The sequence below is a fragment of the Candidozyma auris genome, chromosome 3, assembly GCF_003013715.1.
Source record: "Candidozyma auris chromosome 3, complete sequence".
NCBI lineage: Eukaryota > Fungi > Ascomycota > Pichiomycetes > Serinales > Metschnikowiaceae > Candidozyma > Candidozyma auris.
Genome location: NC_072814.1, coordinates 1,875,985 through 1,898,019, shown reverse-complemented (window position 1 = coordinate 1,898,019; position 22,035 = coordinate 1,875,985). Strand labels below are relative to the sequence as shown.

The window sequence follows — 22,035 nt, the reverse complement described above, 5'->3', positions numbered from 1 at the left end:
GTCTGGAAGCTCTTGTTAGCCTGGTTGTTAGTACGAATTCAGATCTGGTGACTTCGGGCAAATTAGAACCAAAAAGGAACTTTGGAAATAAAAGTGAATGGATTGTGTTGATGTTATGGGAATTTTCATGATAGGAGGGTTCTGAGATGGAATAAATTGTCGTAGAAGTGAGGACTTCAATCTTCCATGAATGTCTGAAGTTAACATGAATCACGGCATATTGAAATCTTCGATGAAACATATCCCTCCCACTTTCGCTTATTGCCCAAATGCAATTTTACATACTGGCATCGTTAGTTGGTGAAGAGGTAGCTTGAGCCTTGAAGATTTTTTCTCCAGGGAGGGAGGTTGCGAGGCTACGTACTGCATGCAAGTCACGGTGAAAGGTCCCTTCCACCTTTCTCTTTACTATGAGACATTTCAGCGCCTGCACCTAACTGGAGCTCTCACTTCACCAACTGTGACTGTTTTTTCTCTCCTAGTTTCGTTGACTCGCTGCCTTATACACACACCCTCACCACTCGTTTCGTCAAATTTTCAGACCTTTTTCCAATACTCTCTCCATCGCCAAACTACCACTATGACCAGAACCTCCGTGTTGGCTGACGCCTTGAACTCCATCAACAACGCCGAGAAGACCGGCAAGTGTCAGGTGTTGATCAGACCTTCTTCCAAGGTGATCATCAAGTTCCTCCAGGTTATGCAGAAGCACGGCTACATCGGTGAGTTTGAGTACATCGACGACCACAGATCTGGTAAGATTGTTGTTCAGTTGACCGGTAGATTGAACAAGTGTGGTGTCATTTCTCCAAGATTCAACGTGAAGATCAAGGACATTGAGAGATGGACCGACAACTTGTTGCCTGCCAGACAGTTTGGTTACGTCATCTTGACCACCTCTGCTGGTATCATGGACCACGAGGAGGCCAGAAGAAAGCATGTTTCCGGTAAGATCTTGGGTTTCGTTTACTAAGCGTGCCCAGGGGGATTTGTACATTTATTAATAGAGGTTACTCTTGGAAGATGCTGTAGAACGGGAAATAATCTAGGATGGGCCGATGTAGAGAATGTGTATTTGATTGCTCGAAGGCTTGATTGATAAGCTACCGGTGACCTGAACACTCAAGGTATAGTAGTTCTAGCTGATACTCATTTCCTTGCTTCGAATAGCTGCGCTCACTAGATAAAGAGAGATTAGTCAACGCACTGCGTCCCCTGAGGACTCAAACAATGTCAAGCTTGCTTTTCAGAGCACAATGGATACATATCCATGCTTACAAAAGAAAAAACGGTGAATTGATCATTTGAAATCAAAAATAGGGCTTTAGCCCTACCACACCAGGGTGCACACGTGACCAAAGATGTTAGCGCTCACCTGGCGAGGAGTGCACACTCGCCAGACACTGCGACAAAAAATTCTACTCCATCACTTTCTGAAAAACCCTCCCTCAGTATCAACCAGAAACCATCAACATGTCTGCTGACCGTTCCCAAGTTTTCGGTGTTGCCCGTATCTACGCTTCCTTCAACGATACTTTCGTCCACGTCACCGATTTGTCCGGTAGAGAGACCATCTCCAGAGTTACTGGTGGTATGAAGGTCAAGGCCGACAGAGACGAGTCCTCCCCATACGCCGCCATGTTGGCTGCCCAGGACGTTGCCGCCAAGTGTAAGGAGGTTGGCATTACCGCTGTTCACGTCAAGATCAGAGCCACCGGTGGTACCAAGACCAAGACCCCAGGTCCAGGTGGTCAGTCTGCCTTGAGAGCCCTTGCCAGATCCGGCTTGAGAATTGGCAGAATCGAGGATGTCACTCCAGTTCCTTCCGACTCCACCAGAAGAAAGGGTGGTAGAAGAGGTAGAAGATTGTAAGGAGCCGACTTTTTCGGAAGTTGTTTCTCCTTGCTCGTGGGGATTTGCTCTGTGTGGTGGTGTTAATGTAGATAGTGCTTACCCAGTGCTTATTTTGGCCGGGCGTGAGCCTAGCTCGTCATAAATGTACATTTAAGAAAAGAGTTAAATGGAATGTAGGAGTGCTGTGTTCTTGTTGGTCAGGTAGTGGCAGGCAATGTATGAGCATAGATTGATTGAAGCGGGCATTGCTGTTTGCAGTCTAGTAATGAAGGAGTGAGTAGAGTGGAGGTGTATTCTTTATTGGGTCACATAATTCGTTTAAGGTTCAAGGTCCCTGACTGCCACTCTGAAGCAGGATGCACTGTGCGTTTGCAACCATGGGAATGGTTCACCTACAATGCTTTCACAACTATCGAAGTCTAAAAACAAAGGCCCTCTGTACATTTCATTGCTTCAAATTTGCAGAGCTAATATACGCAGACTCGTTCGTTTTTAATTTCTAATGACAAGTACAGTGATGTTCTCCACCCTCGACATGATAGTAGACAAATTGCTACTCCTTTTCAATTCATGCCTCAATTCTCAAAACTTATTTAATTTTATTTTTTTTTCCTTCACTTATTGAAACCTGGTATTAGTTAATCTCACTTCATGCTTCTTTGCACCTATATGTTGCTTCACATTTGCACTTGCATTATTAACGTCCGATCAACGTCTAGAGTAAAAACACCCGAAGAAAGCAATATGCGTCACCGAAACTTCCAGCCCGAAAAACGGTCATGGAAGATCCCGCAAACGCTTTCTCCTTCTTTTCACGATTTCCACAGGGTCGGGGTCTCCACATACCAGATCGGGTAAAATATTCCTGGATCCCGCTTGTACATAGATAAGACTTTTCGCAGCCATTATCAGCATCGAAAGAGTATAAGTATGGAACATAGCTGTAGAGGACAAAACCTTGTAAAGTATGTGGCAATTACTTCTTTTGGCATTTTTGGTGCCATTGGCACATAAGGATTCCCGCTTGGCTATTCAAAGGTATATCAACACTTACTACTACAAATATATCAGCGTCTCAAACCCAGGAACTCCTGCTCTGAGCAGAAAGGGTTCTTATGCGTCTAATGAGGAGCTCCCCAAACCGACACCGCTCATGATCACACCCGAACAGGTAAAGAATTATGATGATCGTCCGTGGAGACCGTTCAGGTGGCCTTATCATCAGACGATGTCTATATTCAAGCTAGACATCAACCACTGGTTAGATATGGATAAATATTACTGGCACTACATCGAGGAAAAGAAGCGGGTTTTCATGAAGTATGGGAAGCAGAACATCGACTGGTTGCCTGGGTCTGAAGACGCTTGCACGGAGCTCATGGAGACAGTGCTGCAACACATGATTGATCGGTACCCATTGCTTTTCACCGTGTTGATAGACAAGAAGGAAAGAGGGCGTGTTATCAGGAACAAACTCACAAAGGAGATCTTGGACATGACGCTCCCATTGAAGGAGCACCCGTTGGTGTATGTACTGATGATGGCCAAGGAGGACTTTTATGTGGTGAGAAAAGACCCCAATGATGGATTGCATCATCTAGTGGCAGCAGCAGTGCCATTTCCAGGCGGCTCTTTTGACATTCTGACAAAGATTGGTAAGCATCTTGACGTTATTCACGAGGATGTGCCTTACTACAAAGAAAAACTCAAAAACTCGATGGAAAGATGGTTTCTGCGTCTTGCGCCTAATCTGCCCGTTGAACGGGCATCATGGTATATCAGCTGGGACCACAAGCTCAAGATGAGCAATGTATATCAGGTTCCGGAAGTGGTACCCGATTTGGAAGAGACCATGAAACTGACACCCCCAGGTTCGTTCAATGTGAGAGTGGAGAGGCAGACCTTGAGAAGGCTTCCGAAATCGCAGGCGATCATCTTCACCAACCACCCTGTCTTCTACTCGCTCGACGAAATGAAGGATGAGCCAATGGTTCCGTCGCTCATCCGCAAGATTCTCTACGAGGGTCCAGGAGACATCATCAAGTATAAGAATTTTGATTTTTTGAGAGATCACCTTGTGGGCTACTTGGATAAGGTGATTGAGGACCAAATAGATAAGGGCTTAATTTCCAAGGATCAACCTGTGAAGACTCTTCCCACCTACCCTTTTGCTAGTTGGGCTCAGACAGACTTCGACTTCGTGAACGGATGGAACAATCCGAGGTTTGACGGGAGGAAGCCTGACTATTCCGAGCAGGCCAAGAAGGAGCTCATCTACAGCAATGACTAGTCATCAAAAGCTTTAATGTGTGTCTTAAATTTATCAGTAGCTTCAATCCAGAGATTCATGAACTTGTAGCGATTTGAAGAGTTTTCATGATAGTCAGGCCTCTGCGTTTTCATATGGCTGCGAAATACACGGATACACCAGCATGCCCACGATGAGCGATACTACCTCAACCTCGGAAGTCTGGCATCGGCTCAAAAAGCACTCATAGAGTATAATAATTCTAGCAAGACTAGAGTGTTCAACATTAATTATTGAAGGGCCGGGTTTGGATGAACTTTGAGAGCGACAATGTCGTGGCTACCTCAACAAGGGTCGAGTCAAAATGGGACATGATGTCTTTTACCAGCTCTTGTGATATATAACAGTGTTACAAAGAGATTGGGGTGCCTTATTTCTCTTTATCGAAACATATGTGCCATGTGTGTACGAGGAAATGGTTGGGCCATTCTGTAACTGGTGAGCAAGCAACGACATTTTTGCAACCATTACGGCCATATCAAGACTCTATGTAAGTATGTGAAAACTATGATTGAAGCCAACAGAATAGTTTCAGGGTCTAGCTTGGCTTTGTGACACCTATTGGACTTTTCATTGGATTTCCTCGAGTTATTTTCATCTCTCACGCGTGGTCACTCTTTGGTTGCGGGAAGTAGCCGCTAGCAAATAACAAACTCTCAAGATGCGCAAAGAGATCCACGTATTTGTATCGGGCTTGAAGCTCAGCGAAACTCACAAAAAGGGGCAATTACGATGACTAAGCACAATAAGGGGGTCAGCTGACTCGAGTGGATGAGTGAAAGAACTCGCAAGTCCAAAACGTATTACTTAAATTATCTCCACTAAAAAATAGTCCATCTCTTGATTGAGCATAACCGTTACACCAGGAGTGTGCGAAGCCCCAACGGTCGGAGAGATGAAATGTGAACAAGCTTGAACTTCAACAAAGCACAACATAGAAAATTCACGAATAGAAGCTGAGTAAATCAATAATAGTACGTAACTTTTAAAATCCCTTCAACTTGTCTCACTTCCCCACGAAGTCATCTTTTACGTAGGTGCGGCAAATGGAACCGAAATTCCGATCCCCATCGCATTCCGTTGACTCATGTACAGATTTCACGCAAAGTAGCCGCTTCTACAGGCACCCACCTTTTTTTTTTTATCTATCTATCAACCCATAGACATTCCTCCACCTACTCCATGTCGTCCATAGAACTCGAGACTTACAACAAAACCCAGAAATCAGACAACATCACCGTCAGAACCGTCTCCAGAGACGAAGCTGCTCAGTCTCTGGCCCAACGGCAGGGAGAACCCACAGAGAGGACTCTTGAAACAGTGACCTCTTTTTCTCCTGGCAACACTCCGCTTCACTTGAACGAGCAGGAAAACGTGTTTGCGTCGTTGAAGCCTCAAGAGCAGCCACAGAGTGCCACAGTGGATTTCCCAGATGGAGGCTTGAAAGCGTGGTTGGTGGTGCTAGGGAGCTTCATCGGGCTCTGTATCAATTTCGGGTTGATCAACGCCGTGGGGGCGATTCAGGCTTACGTTTCGACTCATCAGTTGGCTGGCGAGCCTGTGAGCTCTGTTTCGTGGGTGTTTTCCATCTACATGTGCTTGTGTTTCTTTTTAAGTGTGTTCGTGGGTCCTATCTTTGATACCAAAGGTGCCACGCCTCTTCTCATTGCAGCAACAATTTTGCTTTTTGGAGGGACCATGGCAGTGAGCTTTTCAAGCTCGCTTGTGGCTTTCATTTTCTCAATGTCTATTTGTATGGGTACGGCGCAGGCGCTTGCCATCACTCCGTTGGTTTCTTCGGTCAGTCACTGGTTCTTGTGCAACAGAGGCAAGGCATTGGGCGTGGCTACGCTTGGCGGCTCAGTAGGCGGCATCATTTGGCCAATTATTCTCACCAACTTGTACAGCACCGTGGGTTTTGGCTGGGGGATCAGAGTGTGTGGGTTCATATGCTTGGCTGGCTCCATTTCGACCATTGTGTTGGTGAAGACCAGATTCAGAAGATCTCTCACTCTGCCAACTCTGGAGCATGATCAACTTCAGGACCACGAAGGCAGGCACAAGCGTATTCTTCACACCACTAAATCGTTCTTTGAAATGTCTGCATTCAAGGATATGAAATTCACCTTTCTTGTGCTTGGAAATTTCTTCACCGAGGTCGCTCTTATGTCGATTCTTACCTACTTGGCTACTTACGCCATGTCCTATGGGCTCAGCGAGACGGCTTCCTTGTATTTATTGACGTTCTTCAACACGGCTGGTGCTTTTGGTAGATACATCCCCAACCATCTTGCCGATAAGCTTGGCCCCTTCAATGTCATGATCCTCATGCTCATTGGATTTATCCTCTCCATCTTTTGCATCTGGCTTCCCGCGGGCCACACAAGAGCTGGCCTCTACACATTCACAGTTTTCTGTGGATTCTTCAGCTCCAGTATTTTGAGCTTGACGCCTAACTGTCTTGGTGCTATTTCTCAGGTTGACAAATTTGGACAGAGATATGGCCTCATGTATACTGCTACCAGTACCGGTATTTTGTTCGGTGTTCCCGTGGGAGCTGCCATCATCGGTGACGGCAGAACAGACGAATACCGTAATTTCATTATCTTTTGTGGCGCTTTCGCCGTGTTGGGAACCATCCTTTGGGTCGTGAGTCGTTGGCACATTGTGGGCTCTAAATTGAACATCAAGGTTTAACTCATTCGGTTTATAGAAATGCATACAAATGGGATTAGAGCTTTCTCTTTTGTTTCTTGCCCATGATCTTATCGGGTTGCGTTGGAAGTTGACCTTGTCTTTTCTCTGCAGCGACTCGCTCTGCTCTCTTTTCGTAGGCTTCCTTTTGCAACTCGCTAAACTGCTCCGCGAGCTCAGGATTGATCCACTGGACAAGCAGCGGCAAGATCATGAGCCCCATGCATACAAAAAATAGAATTGTGTATAGTCTGTTCTTGAAAATGAATCCCAACGGGCTCTGCATCACCATCTCCATGAGCTTGTTTCTTGGGTTTTCCTCATACTGCTTGATGGTAGCAGCTTCAATGATCAACGGCTCTTTTTCGCTCACCACGCAGCTTTTCGTTGAATTGGCTCCGCTTATTCCTAATCTGTCCTCTGTCACGACAACTGCACTGTCATTGACAGAAATATGGAACCTTCCCTGGCGAATGTTGAAGTCGTGGGAGTGGACCAACAATTTGTATTCTCCAGCCGACAAGCCTTCCACATCAAACTCATAAGTCTTTTTAACACGACACTCGTGTACTTCTCCATATTTGGGGCCCAATCCCACGACTTTGGCGTCGACTTTAGCCTGGTAGTTTCTTTCGATTGGTCTTGTCTTGCCACTTCTGAGGTTCTCAATTTCAAGCGCTTCTTCTGGAACATTAACAATACGAGCTTTGAAATCAAGACAGAAAGCAGCTTGAAGGAGCCAAAAGGCGGTAGCAACTCTAAATATCCTCATTGTGCCCTTACACCGTTGATCTATCAACCGCAGCCTGTCTACTACGAAGAGTTCTTGTTGGTTACCCGGCACGCGCGAGGTCTAGTATATAGGCTGCTGGAAAGTACAATTTTTTTTTCCTTTCACTATTGTACTATTTGTATGTGTATTATTGTAGAGCTGCAGTTCCGAGGCTCTAGTGGCCTCGAAGACCCAGAATTGCGACTCTCTACAACACATACTAGAGTATACTAGTCACAGCGCTTGACGCTGGGGGTAGTCACGGGATTTGCGGGTTTGGCTGGCGAAGGAAGATGGCACCTACGCTAAGAAAGGTCTTTGGCCCACTCAGCGTGGGTCTGTCTCTCCTCATTTCAGCTAAACATTCTAGCCTTTCCAAACATTCCTTTTGTACTTGTAACTTTATGGTATATTATGCTATTAGTATTAGACACGGTTCTCCTTCAAGCTGCGGGATCCCCAACGGTCGTAAAAGTAGAGCCCAAGGCTGATTAAAACGAGCCCTACAATCTGAGACCCGGTCAACACGCCAAACCATTTGCCCTGTGAAAGCTGCGTGGCAAAGATTATGCTCACAACGATTATGACGATCCGCTTCATCATGGATGCAATTGAGTAGGATAATGCCGGCATCATTCCTAACAATATAAACGCCAACAGCGTCTGGCAGAAGTGCGACACGCTGCTCAAGAGAATCAACACGAACATGCGCACAAACTTCTTTTTGGGCTCGGGTGCTTCTTCGAAATGAGCCGGTTCAGTAAGCTCCTTGTACATTGTGACTGCTTCGTTGGCGAAGAACCCGCTAAAGGAGAATGCAAACCCAATGAGGGAAATGTAAAATATGATAGTGAACTTGTCTGGTTTTCGTACGCCTTGCACTGCGGACGCCAATGCTCTGAATGGGTTGATGATCTTCTTTCCTTCCTGAACCTCCATGTCATAATGCTGCGCTCTGCTTTGGAAAGCCTCCTTTTTCTCATCGAGAGACAAGTCAGATACAGAGTATGGAAGTCGAAGAGTATTTCCCTTCTTGCCAAATGCAGACAAGGGCAGGAGGAAATCGCTTGAAGAACTCTCGTGTTGCCGCAAAGAAGGTGTATGCTGATCTGGCCCAAACTCAGGAGTCACTGCTCGGCTCTTGTCGGTGTTCAACACCAACGACGCCGGGTTGGAGATGGCACTGGAGTCCCATGTTATGAGCTCCTTGCCGTAGATTTGTTGTGTCACCATGACCACGGTGCTGGAAATGCAGAAGAGCAAACCCTTGAAGTGCACCTCGTCAATAATGGGGGTAAATGTCGCCGCCTTCGTCAGTTCAACTGAGATACCCGCATCGGCGGTAATGATTGTTATCACCCCTGCCACAAGAGGCACCAACAGGAGGTACGTGAGCAAGGGGAAATGCACCTTATAAAAAAGTCGGTATCCAGCTACTATGAGCAAAGGAGATAGCGCCTTGACGCTGGCTACCGTGGCCACGGGTATCAACAGCGTTGCACACAAGGACAAGTATTTGGCTGTGAATTGAAACACCCCCAAAGGAAGCACTTTTATGAAGATTCGCCTGTCAAGCACAGCGTTCGAACTGTCGACAGGGACGGTGCCAATTGGGAATACTTGATGAAGCAACGCTACTTTTCGGGAGAGCTGGATCATTAGAAGCGATAAAAGCGCTCCGACTAAGAACTGGAATTGCGAAAGGAAAAGCGGATATGACAACTCCACCATCACCACTTTGGTGACCTGTGCAGTGAAGGACAGTACCAGGTACCAGAGCACACAGATGGAGATGGTCTTTATGGAAACTGGCGGGAGCCATTGCCCTGCCAGCAACATATCGTCGAGTGGAGCCACCAAATAATGGGATGGGTAGGTGAATTGCAAAGAATAAGCAGTAGTTATTGAAAAGGCTTTTGGCTGAGGCAGAGCCAGTTAGACTTTTGATGCTTCTGTGCCTTGCTGGTATTTTTGGCTCACTTGTTTTCCTTTCGAGGTCTACCCCGATGAGGCTTGGTTTTTTTTGGCCGGTGCCTGAATCTGAGAATCTCGATCCTGCACACACTCGGCCATTGCTGCGTTAACAAGTGGTATGGAGCCGCTGTGGCACAAATTCCGTTTCCACTTTGTTCGTTGGATGGTCTCTTTTGAGCTGACTCGCGATAATCATGAAGCTTTTTATTTTTGCAACCATTTCATCATTCAATCAAAACAACACGATTTTAGCAACGCTATTCAATCATGTTCTTGTTTTTCTTTGTTTTTTTCATTTCCTCATTTTCTTTTTCCTCAGTGGGGAATCCTTGGCGAGCTTCTCTTTCACCCTGGCAATGGTTGCAATCTCCACCGATAGCAACTATTGAAAGCTCCCACAAAGGGTCCTTCGAGCCTCATGTACAAACGCCGTTTTCCTCGTATCCTTCATGCCTCGGCAATGACGTACACCTTTCCTTGACTGTCACCAAGCACAGCGGCAAGCAGACCTCGACAAAGCTTGTCATGCTTATCAATTTCAACTCTCTTGAACACTTCCAATGCAGTCACAGCTCCCGAGACTTGCTCCTCGAGACGCACACTTTGTAGAATCTGGAGTTTCCAGCCATTGCTATCACAGTCGAGCTCATAAAACTGTAGCATCTTTTTGGGGGTTTCGTAAGCGACTGCCACAATTTCATGATTCCAGTAAGCATGACGTACATCGTTTGAGCTTACTTGTGTTCCGTTGAGACTAGCAAAAGCGGCAGCAGTAATTTTACCAGGCTCCAACTGCTTCTGCATGATGAGCGACCCATTGATAGTGTAGATATCAACAATGTTGGCGTATCGACTGCTGCTGGCGATGGTGATATTCCCGGTATCATTTGAGATGGCAATGTGTATGGGGGAGGCACTTTTTTTGTTCGAGCTGGAACGAAGCTTCCGTACAAACATGAACCTGGTGAAGTCCCACATTATCACATTCTCCTCTTCGTCAAGACTGACTCCAACTTTGAATGTTTTGCTGTACTTAATTGTCCGAATCTCGCTTTCATGCCCACGAAGAATATACTGAAATCTCACTGTAGGCAGGGATTTGGCAAAATACTTCCACACCAGAATGACACCGTCTTGAGCTCCAGTGACGAAAACTTTGCCGCTCAATTGTACAAGCGCAGTGATGTTGCTCAGGTGTAGGTTCATGAAAAGGGAAGTGTTGATGATAAGCAGTCCGCTGCCGACTTTCAGAATGTGCAGCAGCGGCTTGCGAATCAAGAGTTCGTCTTCCGAAGACACACATGAGGGCCGGCCAATCCACTTTTTCGTCTTACCACTGATTTCGAGCTTCTCGATAGGCATGTTGAGTTTAGACTCGAACGTCGTGTTTGCATGTGCGCCCTGTGTTAACACTTGCAAATACAGATCTGGATTGTTCAAAACTTCTCGTTTTGCGTGTGGTTTGTTGAATATCCGAATAGGTGTTTGGCCAAAATTATTGATCATTCCAATCACCGCTCTCCTCTCGACATCATCAACAACATCGTCCAAATTTACTGCTCCATCGTATGACAGGTGGTGAAACACGTTGAGGGACTCCACTGCTTCCTCGCCAGTTTGTTTATACCCAAAGATCAAGTCTATCCACTTATGCAAATTCGCAGAAACATATGGGCTTTCCAAGGCCTCTCGGTTTCGGGACACAAAAATCTTTGGATCTCCTTTAGCCCACTTCGGAAGTTCGACATCGTTGACAACCTTTCCATTTTGCAATATGCCAAACTCAAAGTTATTCTGATTTTCGAGGAAGTCTGGAAGATAAAAAAATTCAGGAGTCAATTCCCGTACATCTGTAGTGTTGTCTTGGGATGCTGAGAGCCATGCCTTCTGAATCGAGTAGAATAGGCGATCGGAATGGTCAAATTTCCCACCTTGAAGAAGTAGATACGATTGCACGTATGGCTTCAAGCGTATCATGTATGAAGATACGATCATCGCCGATGAATAGTGAGTACCATAGTGGAAGGGTGGGGAGCGTGGATCATCCAAGCTTTCAAGGGCTTCATATCTCTCTGCAAATTGCTGTGCACGAGATGGTGTTTGTGCTCCCATTGGCTTCGCCAAATCACGGTATACTCTGGGATCAGATAGATCTATTTCCTCGCTGTCGTAATCCGCCAAAACCCAAGGAAAAACTGGGTATTGAGTCAAATCATTGAATGTGCGACCTGCCAAGGTATTGACAATCATCAAATAATAGAAGTTTGACATCTCCCCTTGCTGCCATTTTTTAGTGGCGCTGGCAATACCTGAGCCTGTGGCATTGAAATTGTGAGTAAATGCCGATGTGAGTCTTGAAGTCAATGAGGTGTTGGAGGACCGAGAGTTGCTATGCGACATGTGAGACGACTGCTCCAATGTAATAGCCAACTCCTTATCCAAGCCTCTTCCTGATGCATACGGCTGAAGTTTACTGTGAATAACATTTCTCACCTTGGTCGAGAGACAGGTAATCAAGATGCTGGCACCATCACTAAAGAACATTTCAAGCGCAATGTCTCGAAGCAAGAATTTTCTCTTTGTGATTGAACTCAAACTTTCGATAGACCAGCTCTTCGTGCGATGTGGTTTTGCTTTAGTGCTATTTGTGAGTGCTGACTGGTCATTGATTAGTTGAAGATACGGATCCCTGAGCTCAAGTGGCGCATCCGTAGCCTCAATTACGTTTCCTTCCTCACAATGGAAGTAATTCTCAATGAGGTAAAGATGGGTATTTCCTAGAATCATCAAGCTCTCTATTATCTCAAGACCATTAATTCTGGAGATATTCCAGACATTCTGGATGTGATCTCCCAAGAACAAACTGCGGAGAACTCTTCGATTTCTATCATCGAACTCTGTCGTCTCGGTTCCATTGTTCTCTGAAGGAGCTTCAATCTCCTCAAAATCCTCTTCCGGTGCATCCACAAGACTAAGCTCGCCAACGTTCGCTTGGGAGATGGCGTACTCGTAGCTCTCAAAGTCGCTCGTGTTCATTTCCACAGTCTTCATCTTCTTGACTGGAATATCGATCGAATATGAGAGCTTGTCGCTATCCGCTAACTGGTTTTCGATGACTAAAAGCTTTCTCATTCTATCGGTACCTTCGATGTAGTCGAGCATGTAGCTTTGCTCAAGAATCAGTTCTTCAAAGAAGAGTCGGGCAACTTCGCTCCTCATGGCAGAAAATGAGGTGGAATAATATTTATTGTTATCATCGATGTCTTGCAATTCGCGTAGATGATTTGTCAATTCCTCATTGATGATTTTAACCCTTAACTTTTCACAATCCCTTTCGAAAGTCTTGATGTAGACGGTGTCCATGTATCCAAGGCGACCACCGTTATTGAGCATCACTCTGATCATTTCGAGCACAGAAATCTTGCCCACATCCTTGAGCTTGCTCATTCTAAAATGAAGGTTTTTGGCAAAAATGTGCTTGATCGCCGGATACCGCTGGATGTGCTTGATGATATCTTCGTCATTTCGCGATACCAAGATGTCGAGAAATTGCTGAATGAGATTACCAGAGTTAGTGTAATCCGAGGCACTTGTAAGCTGGTCAATCACACTGCTGAAAGTTCCCTCACGCATTATGTATGCTGCTCTCAAGAAGTTGATGAAATGTTCACCAATTTCAGTTTGCTTTGAAGGTTTCAACTTCGTAAACAGCACCATCAACATCTCAAACACTTGAGCTAAAAGAGTGTTATTCAAGACTTCTTCGTCTAGAAAAATGATTTGCTTGTAGAGTAGGAACTTCACTACCTCGTCAAGCTGTTCTTTGCGCTCGTCTTCTACCGTACTGTCAGATGCATCAGAAAAGTGGTAGGGCAATTTAGAAAGCTTAAAAACCATCATTTGACCTGTGATCAGCTTCAACCTCTGCTGACTGCTCTGGCGTCGCTTTGAAACTTGGTTACTCTCAAGAACATTTAAAGCAGCATTGATGAAAGTGTCCATGTCCTGATCACTTGCATAGTAATTTAGGTCGATGAAGTGTTCGAAGTAAAATAACAAGAGCTCTGACATCCCATCTAAATAACTTTCCTCTCTTTGTATAATGTCGGATGTAAGAAAAAATTGATTGAAATGTCGAAATATTCTTGGAAAGATTGAGTCAAGGATCATCTTTAAAGTGCTCTCATTAACAGCTTCCAAAATATTGAAGATTTGTCTGACTTCAGCGAGCTTAGAAATAAATATCTCGCTTAAAGCAGTTGTCAAATTCTCCAAAGAGCTCTTAAAACTTTTGGTAAAGGTGGAGTTAGGCCACTCTATCGATAACTTGAGGTGACCTTGCAACTCTATAATGCCTTCTAACCAATCCTTGCTTGTGAAGTGGGAGGCAAGAGCAGGAGAATCTCTGAATCCAATCTTGATTACCTCAATATATTGATTGATGAGATGTATTGCGTTGAAGGTGATAGCAAATTGCTCATCTTCTTGCAGCTTCTTTCGCTGTGATCTTAAAGGAGAATTTGGGACGCTGAGAACCTTTCCTTGTCTAACACTCAAATCATAAACGGCACTGAGTGCCATGTTATTCAACAATAGCATGAACTCAGGTGCGACAAGCTTTTTGATGACTCTGACTTTATCAAGCTCTAGGTATTGTGGAAGAGTAGATGTAGTATAATTCTCGCACAACCCATCCAAACCAAAACTTGCTAAAAATATGAGGCTTATTATTTTATCATCACTCCACCAACTTTTGAGGGTATTAGTCAAGACGTCAAGTCCGCGACTATTGTGAAAGAAACGCTTCAGAATTCTGGGTCCTAAGATCCTCAAGAGGCGGATAAGAAGTATCAAACCATGGTAAACAATTTTTTTGTCGAATGCTTTGGCTTCTTGTTCATCATCAGCAGACTTGGTACTGAGTAAAAGAAGAAGCCAATGTATAGTGAGTGCTCTAGAAAATTTCTTTAATTGTTTGGTCGATGATCCAGGATCGCATAGCTGTCTAGAAAGTGACTCCAAGGCAGCAAAGCCTATTTTTCTTGATGTAAGTCCATTCTCTTCATTTCTGTATAAAGCAAAAATGATAAAATATGAGAAAGATCTTATCGTATCGAGGGAAATATCAGTACGTAAGATGGCAGAAAGGATCGCAGTGAAGTCGTCGATTTCCTTATCAGTAGCCAGTCTGTTGAGAAGCTTAAATTCCATATAATGAACGAGACGCCTTAGAAGCTTGAGCTTGGAAAGCACTCTTAGATTATGACTCTTGTGATTTGTAGATCTGACCATCTCAACAATAGAATCTTTCAAAAGTTCTTGGTCAACTGATCCATCATAAAGTTGAAAGTCGAGCACCAAATACTTGAACGCCAAAGAGTCCTTGATGAAGCCATCTCTGTTTTGAATAGAGAACCCCGAGAAGCTCTCGAACACCTCCAATAAACTCCCTTCAAAAGCGAGACGCCTGTTAAATTGCTGTTTGTATTGCTTCAATAGAAGCGTGAGTATACAAAATCCATCATTCTTCTCGAATTCTTTGTAAATTCTCCAGCTATTCTTCAAGCATTCAAGAATGAACTCTACTGCTTTGAAGGTGAGCTCATCTCGCTGTGAGCTTTCAAGATTGATGTCACTCGAAATAGATTCTATGAGAGCCAAAAGAAAGCTTGCTCCCCCAAGGCAATAGAGTCCGCCATTAAGAGATTCAGGTGAGTGTGCAATACATTCAATACTCTTCAGCTTTTGCACATGATCGATGAGAGATGGATCATTGCTGTCAAAAAGGACATTTGACTTGCTGAATTTCAGTCCGATCAATAACCTGATGATCTCTGGCTTTTCAAAAACTTCTGAATAGGAACTATGCTTCAGATGATATCCGGCTTGTCGTCTCAGAAATTTCGATCTAGATATACTCTCAGTACTCAAAGAATTAAATTGAACTCCCAAATCTGCAAGATAAGAGGGGTTCAAGTGGTTGAAAAGGTCAGGAATCACTTCATCTTCAAGATTTTTCAGGTTCCAGTTGAAGCTTACCCCCAAGGCATACAAAGTCAATACCCACTGCTCGTTCATTGGGCAGTCAAGAACGATGAGGTCTTTTATCCGGAGCTCATCCCTGATTTTGTGAGCGGGATATTCGTCTGATGAAGGAACTCCGATATATAGTTTGTTCCAGGTAGAAATTTTTTTGGTGAGAGAGGAGCATGGTATCGACTCGCTTTTTTGACCATTGATAAAGAGATTGATGTTGTGCAAGGAATCGAACGTCAAGGTGAACATTGTGAAGCCTTGATTGGCGCTGCTCAGTAGATCTAGATGTTGGTTGAAGGAAAACTGCATCCTTGACCCAGTCGATGTATCAATGACCTCGACCATGAACTGCGTGTAATTTAACAATTGAATACGGATAGACGTTGAAGCATTGCTGGAGGAGTCAAGCAGGAAGAGCGGTATCACAGTAAATTCGTCCATCTCCTCATTAGGAATGGGAATTTCTACCTTAAACCAGCTCAGTATCGTGAATCCTTTTGACTCGAAGTCTCTGACTAAAGGAAGCAGTAGGTTCTTATTCCGAAAGCTATTGAACGTGAGTGACGAGAAATGGGAAGGAAATTCTCGAGCGATGAATGTGAGCAAATCGAGCAACACTGCTTTGTGGGAAGCTTTGAATTTGGCTGAGCTCAAAAGGAGCGGGGCGAGTAGTGCTTTGAGGTTTTTGACCGAGCACCCTACCTCTATCATCATAGATAGAAGCACGGTCTTCTGCTGAAGGTATGCATCGTCGAGATTGCCAAGATAGTCAGCTATAAGCATATCAGTAACACCAATTGAGTGCAATTGAAGTCTAGCAGTGTAAGAGCGGATCGCCTGGACCAAGAGCTCGTACATGACTTGTTTAAAATCACCATAGACCTCTGTATCTAGTTTATTGAGCATTGATATGCACTTTGACCATTCAACTTGGTGACTCTTTTCAAAGTATCTGTTCTCAAGAGGCAACAGGATTATCACTGTATTTTGAATCGCAGACACCAAATGGGGTGGGTCGTTGACCACGTCCGCTAGCTCAGTCAGCCACTGGGACAAGATCTCTTCGTCAATTGTGTAGTTTGAAAGAACTTTTTTGACCACATGGTCAATGATTTCTGTATCTGGCGAGCTGATTGACTCGAGGTCTTCGGCCATTTTATCTTCGCTATCACTCAAGTATCCTCTTTTACCAGTGCTGTCTGTCAACTATGAGTATAGGTGCTATTTGATAAGCGTGGGGGAGGGGGGCTTGATCACGTGAACCAGATAGTCGAAGGATCTATTTGCAAGAAATTTTATACTTTTGGATAATAAAGGATGGTAAACTGAAGCTTCCAATCTCCTGATCATCGATTCACTCTATGGCGGGATCAAGATCATCCGTATCGCTCACATTTATACTATCAGTTCACTCGGTTCCACCACTGCACGCACATGTAACTTCAATGAGATATTTATGGTATTGTATTTCGAATTATATGACCCTAGAGCACTATTTGAAGTTTTCTACGCTTGTATTACTCAGATCTTGTTGTCTGCATCCTGGTTATCCTTTTCTGTGTGACTCACTCGAATGGCTGCAAAACGCTTAAGCATTATGTGGAGGGTGTATCTGGGGTATGCGGGGGCATCTTACAAAAAACCAAAAGGCACCACTATTGGCCACGCTCAATTCATTTGATGAAGATGTGACTTATTAGCTTCAAAGCAAGGTTTTGATGGCATTGCTTTGCCTATAGTCTGTGTATCAATGGAGTGCTAAGTGCGCTAGCGCATAGACAACGCATCCAATTGATAGAGCCTGTTCTTGCCAGGTAATAGAGGAAGGTGAATTTTCGTAGTAGTTTGCGCAGCAAGGTTGCCGTTTTGAGTCTTTTCTCTCTCTCTCTGTTTATTTCTCTCATAAATAGATCTTTACGTCTCGGTTGCATCGGTTGTCTGACAGCTCTTGCTCGTTTTCGCGGCCATTTCTCTTTACAGTATCCTGGCACTTTATAATGGGACTTATTGGATAACTGCAACCTGAAGATGTTAATATAAGGATTATCACCTATGTTCGAGGCAGAAACTGTGCAATTGACACTCCCTTTCATCCTCTAGTATTCTTCATATGTTAGCCTTCTACAACACTCTGTGGGGAGCCTCCAAGGCTCTAACACAATACACAAGCACTTTCTCCTGGCTTCAGTTTTTATAAGTTAAAGCAGATCCTAACACACTCAAATCTTTCACTGCCCAATTGCATATTCTTCATCTGCATTTGCATGCTTTCGTCGTGGGGTCCTCCACTACCTCAATTGGCAGCGACTAATTGTTAAGATCACACCGCATTACAATTCCATTGAACCACCATCTGACCAATAATTCCTTCGCTTCAAAAAGTACTCAGTGGACAAGTCACCTTCAAAATCTCTCGCCCCCTGCATTTTTTTCAACAGTCATCTTCTGGCACTTTCTTTGGCTCTCATCCTCTCCAGTCTTTGTCAAGGGCTGCGCGACTTGTATCTACACCTAAACTACGAGCAAGATCGCCAAAACAGCTAGCGCAATAGATCTAGCATCGCGTCCGGTAACTTGAATATAGAATAGTACTGTTTAGACAGACCAATTTCAAGCATGCTGGAGGAGTTTGAAACGCCACCGCTGGAGCCCATGCCGGAGGAGGATGCCGCCTTTACCTTGGCTGATCTTCGCCTGAAATGGGACCAACTCATTCTGGCTACGCCCAAGCACGGCGATGTCTGGAACATCATCCCTCGACAGTTCTGGGAGAAATTGTGCTCGACAGAGGCGCTGTCTGTTCAGGAGTTGGTGCAACAGTTGGGCAAGATCGACTGCAGACCGCTTGTTGATGACCATGGCGCCATGTTACCAGAAGACCAGAGTCCTCCGGCGCTTGCCATCTCTCCAGAGCTCTTCCACAGCTTGATCCAGCACTTTGGCATCACAGGTGGGCCTGTGGCAAGGACTATGCTTGTGGACGAGGCGTCAGGCGCCGTTTCCATTGAGAGAAACCCTCCTCTTTTCATTCTTCATGTGCTCTCCAAAGAGTCCACGGGAGTCACCAGAAACAGATACAGCTCGGTATTACATAGCCGCATGGCCTTCTCCTTGTCCCTGACAAGCACTTTTCAGCAGCTAGAAGATGCTGTCCGAAGCCAGATTCACAAAAACCCAAGAGCAACGGTTCCCATACGTTTGTGGTTTGTCGATGCCAACGCTGCTAGAGAGATGCCCTCACTGGTACCTGTGAGCAGCTTCATCGATTCTCCAGGGCGCAAGAGCTTAGTGACTCCTAATTTGCTCGATAAGACTCTCCACAGCCAAGGCATTGACTCCTCGAAACTCCACATTGTTGTGGAGCCTGCGGATCGCAAAGCCTTCTTGGTGGATGTCTACTTGGAGAGTCATATGGAGGTGCTCGATTACAACACCATCACTAGTTCTGGCGGCCGCTGTGGGCTCTCCAATTTGGGTAACACCTGCTACATGAACTCAGCATTGCAATGTCTCACTCACATTCCAGAGCTCAATTACTATTTTTTTTTCGACTTGTATCAGAAGGAGCTCAATACCAGTAATCCCTTGGGATATAAAGGCGACGTAGCCGTGGCCTTCTCATCGTTGTTGCACAAGCTTTATGGCTCGGCAAGCCATTCTGCTGTGACCCCTAGAGAGTTTAAGTACACGGTTGGTCGCCACTCTTCCATCTTTCATGGCTTTCAGCAACAAGACTCACAAGAATTTGTCAGCTGGCTTTTGGATGCACTTCATGAAGACCTTAATAGAATTCACCAGAAGCCTTACTGCGAAAAGCCCGAGCTCAAAGACGAGGATGTCAATAATCCAGAGGCTATAAAGCAGTTGGCCATCACTTGCTGGGATCAATACAAGAAGAGGAATGATTCAGTTATTGTGGACTTGTTCACGGGAATGTACCAATCCACGCTCGTCTGTCCTCTGTGCAATAAAGAGTCGATGACGTTTGATCCCTTTAATGATTTGACTCTTCCCTTACCTGTCAATAAGAAATGGTTTCACGAACTCATCATTGTTGATCTTTCTCCGGATCGCTCCTCTGGGAGGAAGCCCATATCCAAGCTAGAGGTTGAACTCAACAAGTCGTCAAACTTTGAGGACTTGATCGGCTACTTGAGCAGCTTCTTAAACGTACCTTCGAAAGATCTTTTCTTGTTTGAACTCTTCTCAAATTATTTTTACAGGGATTTTCAAGAGAATAGCGCAGCCTCAAAATTCTACCCCATCAACGAGCTCATCTCTGATAACGATATCATAGTCGCCTATATCATCCCTCATGATCCTGAGAATGACGTGATACTACCCGTTCTCAATACTGTGCAAGATGAAGATGCCTCATACGATGTCGCTGAACCATTTGGAATACCTCTATTCGTGACTTTGAACAAGAACAGAGATGTCTATAGCTTTGGGACTATCAGACGAAAGCTCGAGCAAACTGTGAAGATTCTCAGCAATGCAGACATAGAAGCCAAGTATATGGAATTGAAGGGTAGTCTGACAGGCTCCCGTTTTACCGCAGAGAGTTTCCCTTTACTTCGGGATGAAAAGCTAGCCGTGGACGCTGATATGGTTGAAGCTGAGACTGAACCTGAAAATGATGATGGTTATGACTCGGATATATCGATGTCACATCCAGAGGTCGGCGCAGACTACGGATTCACGATCAAGTACTATGAGGAGGATGGCTCGCGTCATGTACCCACGCGTGGGCCACGAAGATATCAGCAAGGCTTACGGCCCAGATACCAGCTGATGCTTTTGGAAGAAAACGATACCTCAAAACGTCCCATCTACGTTCCTCAAGGCCGCCCATCCTTCTTAAAATTGCCCTTACTAGCCACAAAGCTTCCTGAGTTGAAGCGTAAATACTATCATTACCCAGCATACGCCGCTGAGGTCCAAAAGAGTGATGTTATAGAGGCCGCCGATGGAGAAATCGAACTTGTCGCGCAGGACTCTGATCGGAGATCTCTTACGCCAATCAGAACTGATTCTGAGCAAAAGGGCGAAGTCAAAGAGCTGGATGATGACGAGAGTGGCTCTAATTATTGCGAATTACAACTGCTACTCGCTAGTGATACCATTGAGCGGCATGCCCCTCCCGCCGTACCTCCTAGCGAAACTGGTCATGAGGCGGGAAGTGAGATATCGAGTCCTCCAGCTTACGAAAATCCTGAAGCCGAACTGATGAAAATTAAGGAACCCAAGCCAGTCCTTGTCGATAGCAAAACGACGCTTGTATGTGAATGGGACCTGCTGATCTTCAAACAGTTTTTCAAGGATCGTGAACAACAAGCTTGGGAAGATATAACGAGCATCCCCAATCCAGTATTGGAAAATAACAAACGCAAATTAGCGTTGCAACAAAAATCAACAGTCTCACTTTATGACTGCTTGAGTAACTTCAGCACTCCCGAAGTTTTGGGTGAGCAGGACTTGTGGTACTGCCCTCGTTGTAAGGATCACAAACGTGCAACCAAAACCATACAGATATGGTCAACAGGTGATATTCTCACCATTCATTTGAAAAGATTTTCCTCCGCCAGAGCATTCAGTGACAAGATCAACATGGTGGTGGACTTCCCTATCGAGGGTTTAGACATGAGCAATTATGTTCAAGCAGAAAGCGAGGAGCCACTCATCTACGATTTGGTCGCTGTCGACAATCACTATGGAGGGCTTGGAGGAGGTCACTACACGGCCTACGCTAAGAATTTTAGGGACCAAAAGTGGTACTATTTTAATGACAGCGGAGTTAACGAAGTGAATGATCCCAGAGAGGCTGTCAAGGGCGCCGCATATCTTCTATTCTATAAAAAGAGAAAATCGTCTGCTTTTGCAGGAGGTCGATCTGTCGAACACTTATTGAACGAAGGTCGTCAGTCCTTTGAACTGAAACTTGAGCATTTGAGACGTCAGGTGCTTGCTGTGCGGCAGCAAGTGCAACTTTATGATCAAGCGCGAGATGAAGTATTGCAACAAGCGGAAGCTAAAGCTGAAGCTGACAGACAAAGAGCCGCAACCGCAGCACAACAGAATTGCAATGAATCTCAGGACGCTGCTCCACTCTCATCCTCTTCAAGTGAAGATGACCTTTACGAAGACAACCCAACAATCGTCAAGAAGGAGAGACCTACTTCGATCGAACAGCCCAATGCGGATTACGAAATACTGAGAAAGCAGAGGTTGCTTTCTAAGGGTGTCGACCTGCCTCGTTCGGTGCACATTAATCATGATTACTCTTCATCGGTTTCCAATGTTGCAAGTCCCACAGGCGATGTGGAATCACCAACCAAGGATTTCCCAGGAGCGCCATAGTTACCTTGCGAAATAAAACGCAAGTAATAGATTAGTA

General features: G+C 45.0%; 8 protein-coding genes across 8 annotated transcripts; 5 read left to right on the top strand and 3 right to left on the bottom strand. All coding sequences in view use genetic code 12, as the record gives it.

Moving 5' to 3' along the window:
- Positions 1-580: 580 nt before the first annotated feature.
- RPS22A (40S ribosomal protein uS8) lies at positions 581-973 on the top strand (the record flags this gene model as incomplete). Its single annotated transcript, XM_029032674.2, has 1 exon — positions 581-973. One exon carries the CDS (start codon positions 581-583, stop codon positions 971-973), a length of 393 nt encoding a protein of 130 aa, XP_028892989.2.
- A 500-nt stretch (positions 974-1,473) lies between these two features.
- Positions 1,474-1,872, top strand: RPS14B (40S ribosomal protein uS11; the record flags this gene model as incomplete). Its single annotated transcript, XM_029032675.1, has 1 exon — positions 1,474-1,872. One exon carries the CDS (start codon positions 1,474-1,476, stop codon positions 1,870-1,872), a length of 399 nt encoding a protein of 132 aa, XP_028892990.1.
- A 949-nt stretch (positions 1,873-2,821) lies between these two features.
- Positions 2,822-4,144, top strand: CJI96_0003489 (uncharacterized protein; the record flags this gene model as incomplete). The annotated part of the gene is made up of 1 exon (XM_029032676.2): positions 2,822-4,144. The coding sequence occupies one exon, from the start codon at positions 2,822-2,824 to the stop codon at positions 4,142-4,144; it is 1,323 nt and encodes a 440-aa protein (XP_028892991.2).
- A 1,200-nt stretch (positions 4,145-5,344) lies between these two features.
- CJI96_0003488 (uncharacterized protein) lies at positions 5,345-6,859 on the top strand (the record flags this gene model as incomplete). The annotated part of the gene is made up of 1 exon (XM_029032677.1): positions 5,345-6,859. The coding sequence occupies one exon, from the start codon at positions 5,345-5,347 to the stop codon at positions 6,857-6,859; it is 1,515 nt and encodes a 504-aa protein (XP_028892992.1).
- Positions 6,860-6,893: 34 nt separating this feature from the next.
- On the bottom strand, positions 6,894-7,628 carry CJI96_0003487 (uncharacterized protein; the record flags this gene model as incomplete). Its single annotated transcript, XM_029032678.2, has 1 exon — positions 6,894-7,628. One exon carries the CDS (start codon positions 7,626-7,628, stop codon positions 6,894-6,896), a length of 735 nt encoding a protein of 244 aa, XP_028892993.1.
- Positions 7,629-8,054: 426 nt separating this feature from the next.
- CJI96_0003486 (uncharacterized protein) lies at positions 8,055-9,467 on the bottom strand (the record flags this gene model as incomplete). Its single annotated transcript, XM_029032679.2, has 1 exon — positions 8,055-9,467. The coding sequence occupies one exon, from the start codon at positions 9,465-9,467 to the stop codon at positions 8,055-8,057; it is 1,413 nt and encodes a 470-aa protein (XP_028892994.2).
- Positions 9,468-10,049: 582 nt separating this feature from the next.
- Positions 10,050-16,793, bottom strand: BPH1 (Bph1p; the record flags this gene model as incomplete). Its single annotated transcript, XM_029032680.2, has 1 exon — positions 10,050-16,793. The coding sequence occupies one exon, from the start codon at positions 16,791-16,793 to the stop codon at positions 10,050-10,052; it is 6,744 nt and encodes a 2,247-aa protein (XP_028892995.2).
- Positions 16,794-18,254: 1,461 nt separating this feature from the next.
- CJI96_0003484 (putative ubiquitin-specific protease) lies at positions 18,255-21,998 on the top strand (the record flags this gene model as incomplete). The annotated part of the gene is made up of 1 exon (XM_029032681.1): positions 18,255-21,998. The coding sequence occupies one exon, from the start codon at positions 18,255-18,257 to the stop codon at positions 21,996-21,998; it is 3,744 nt and encodes a 1,247-aa protein (XP_028892996.1).
- Between the last annotated feature and the right edge of the window lie 37 nt (positions 21,999-22,035).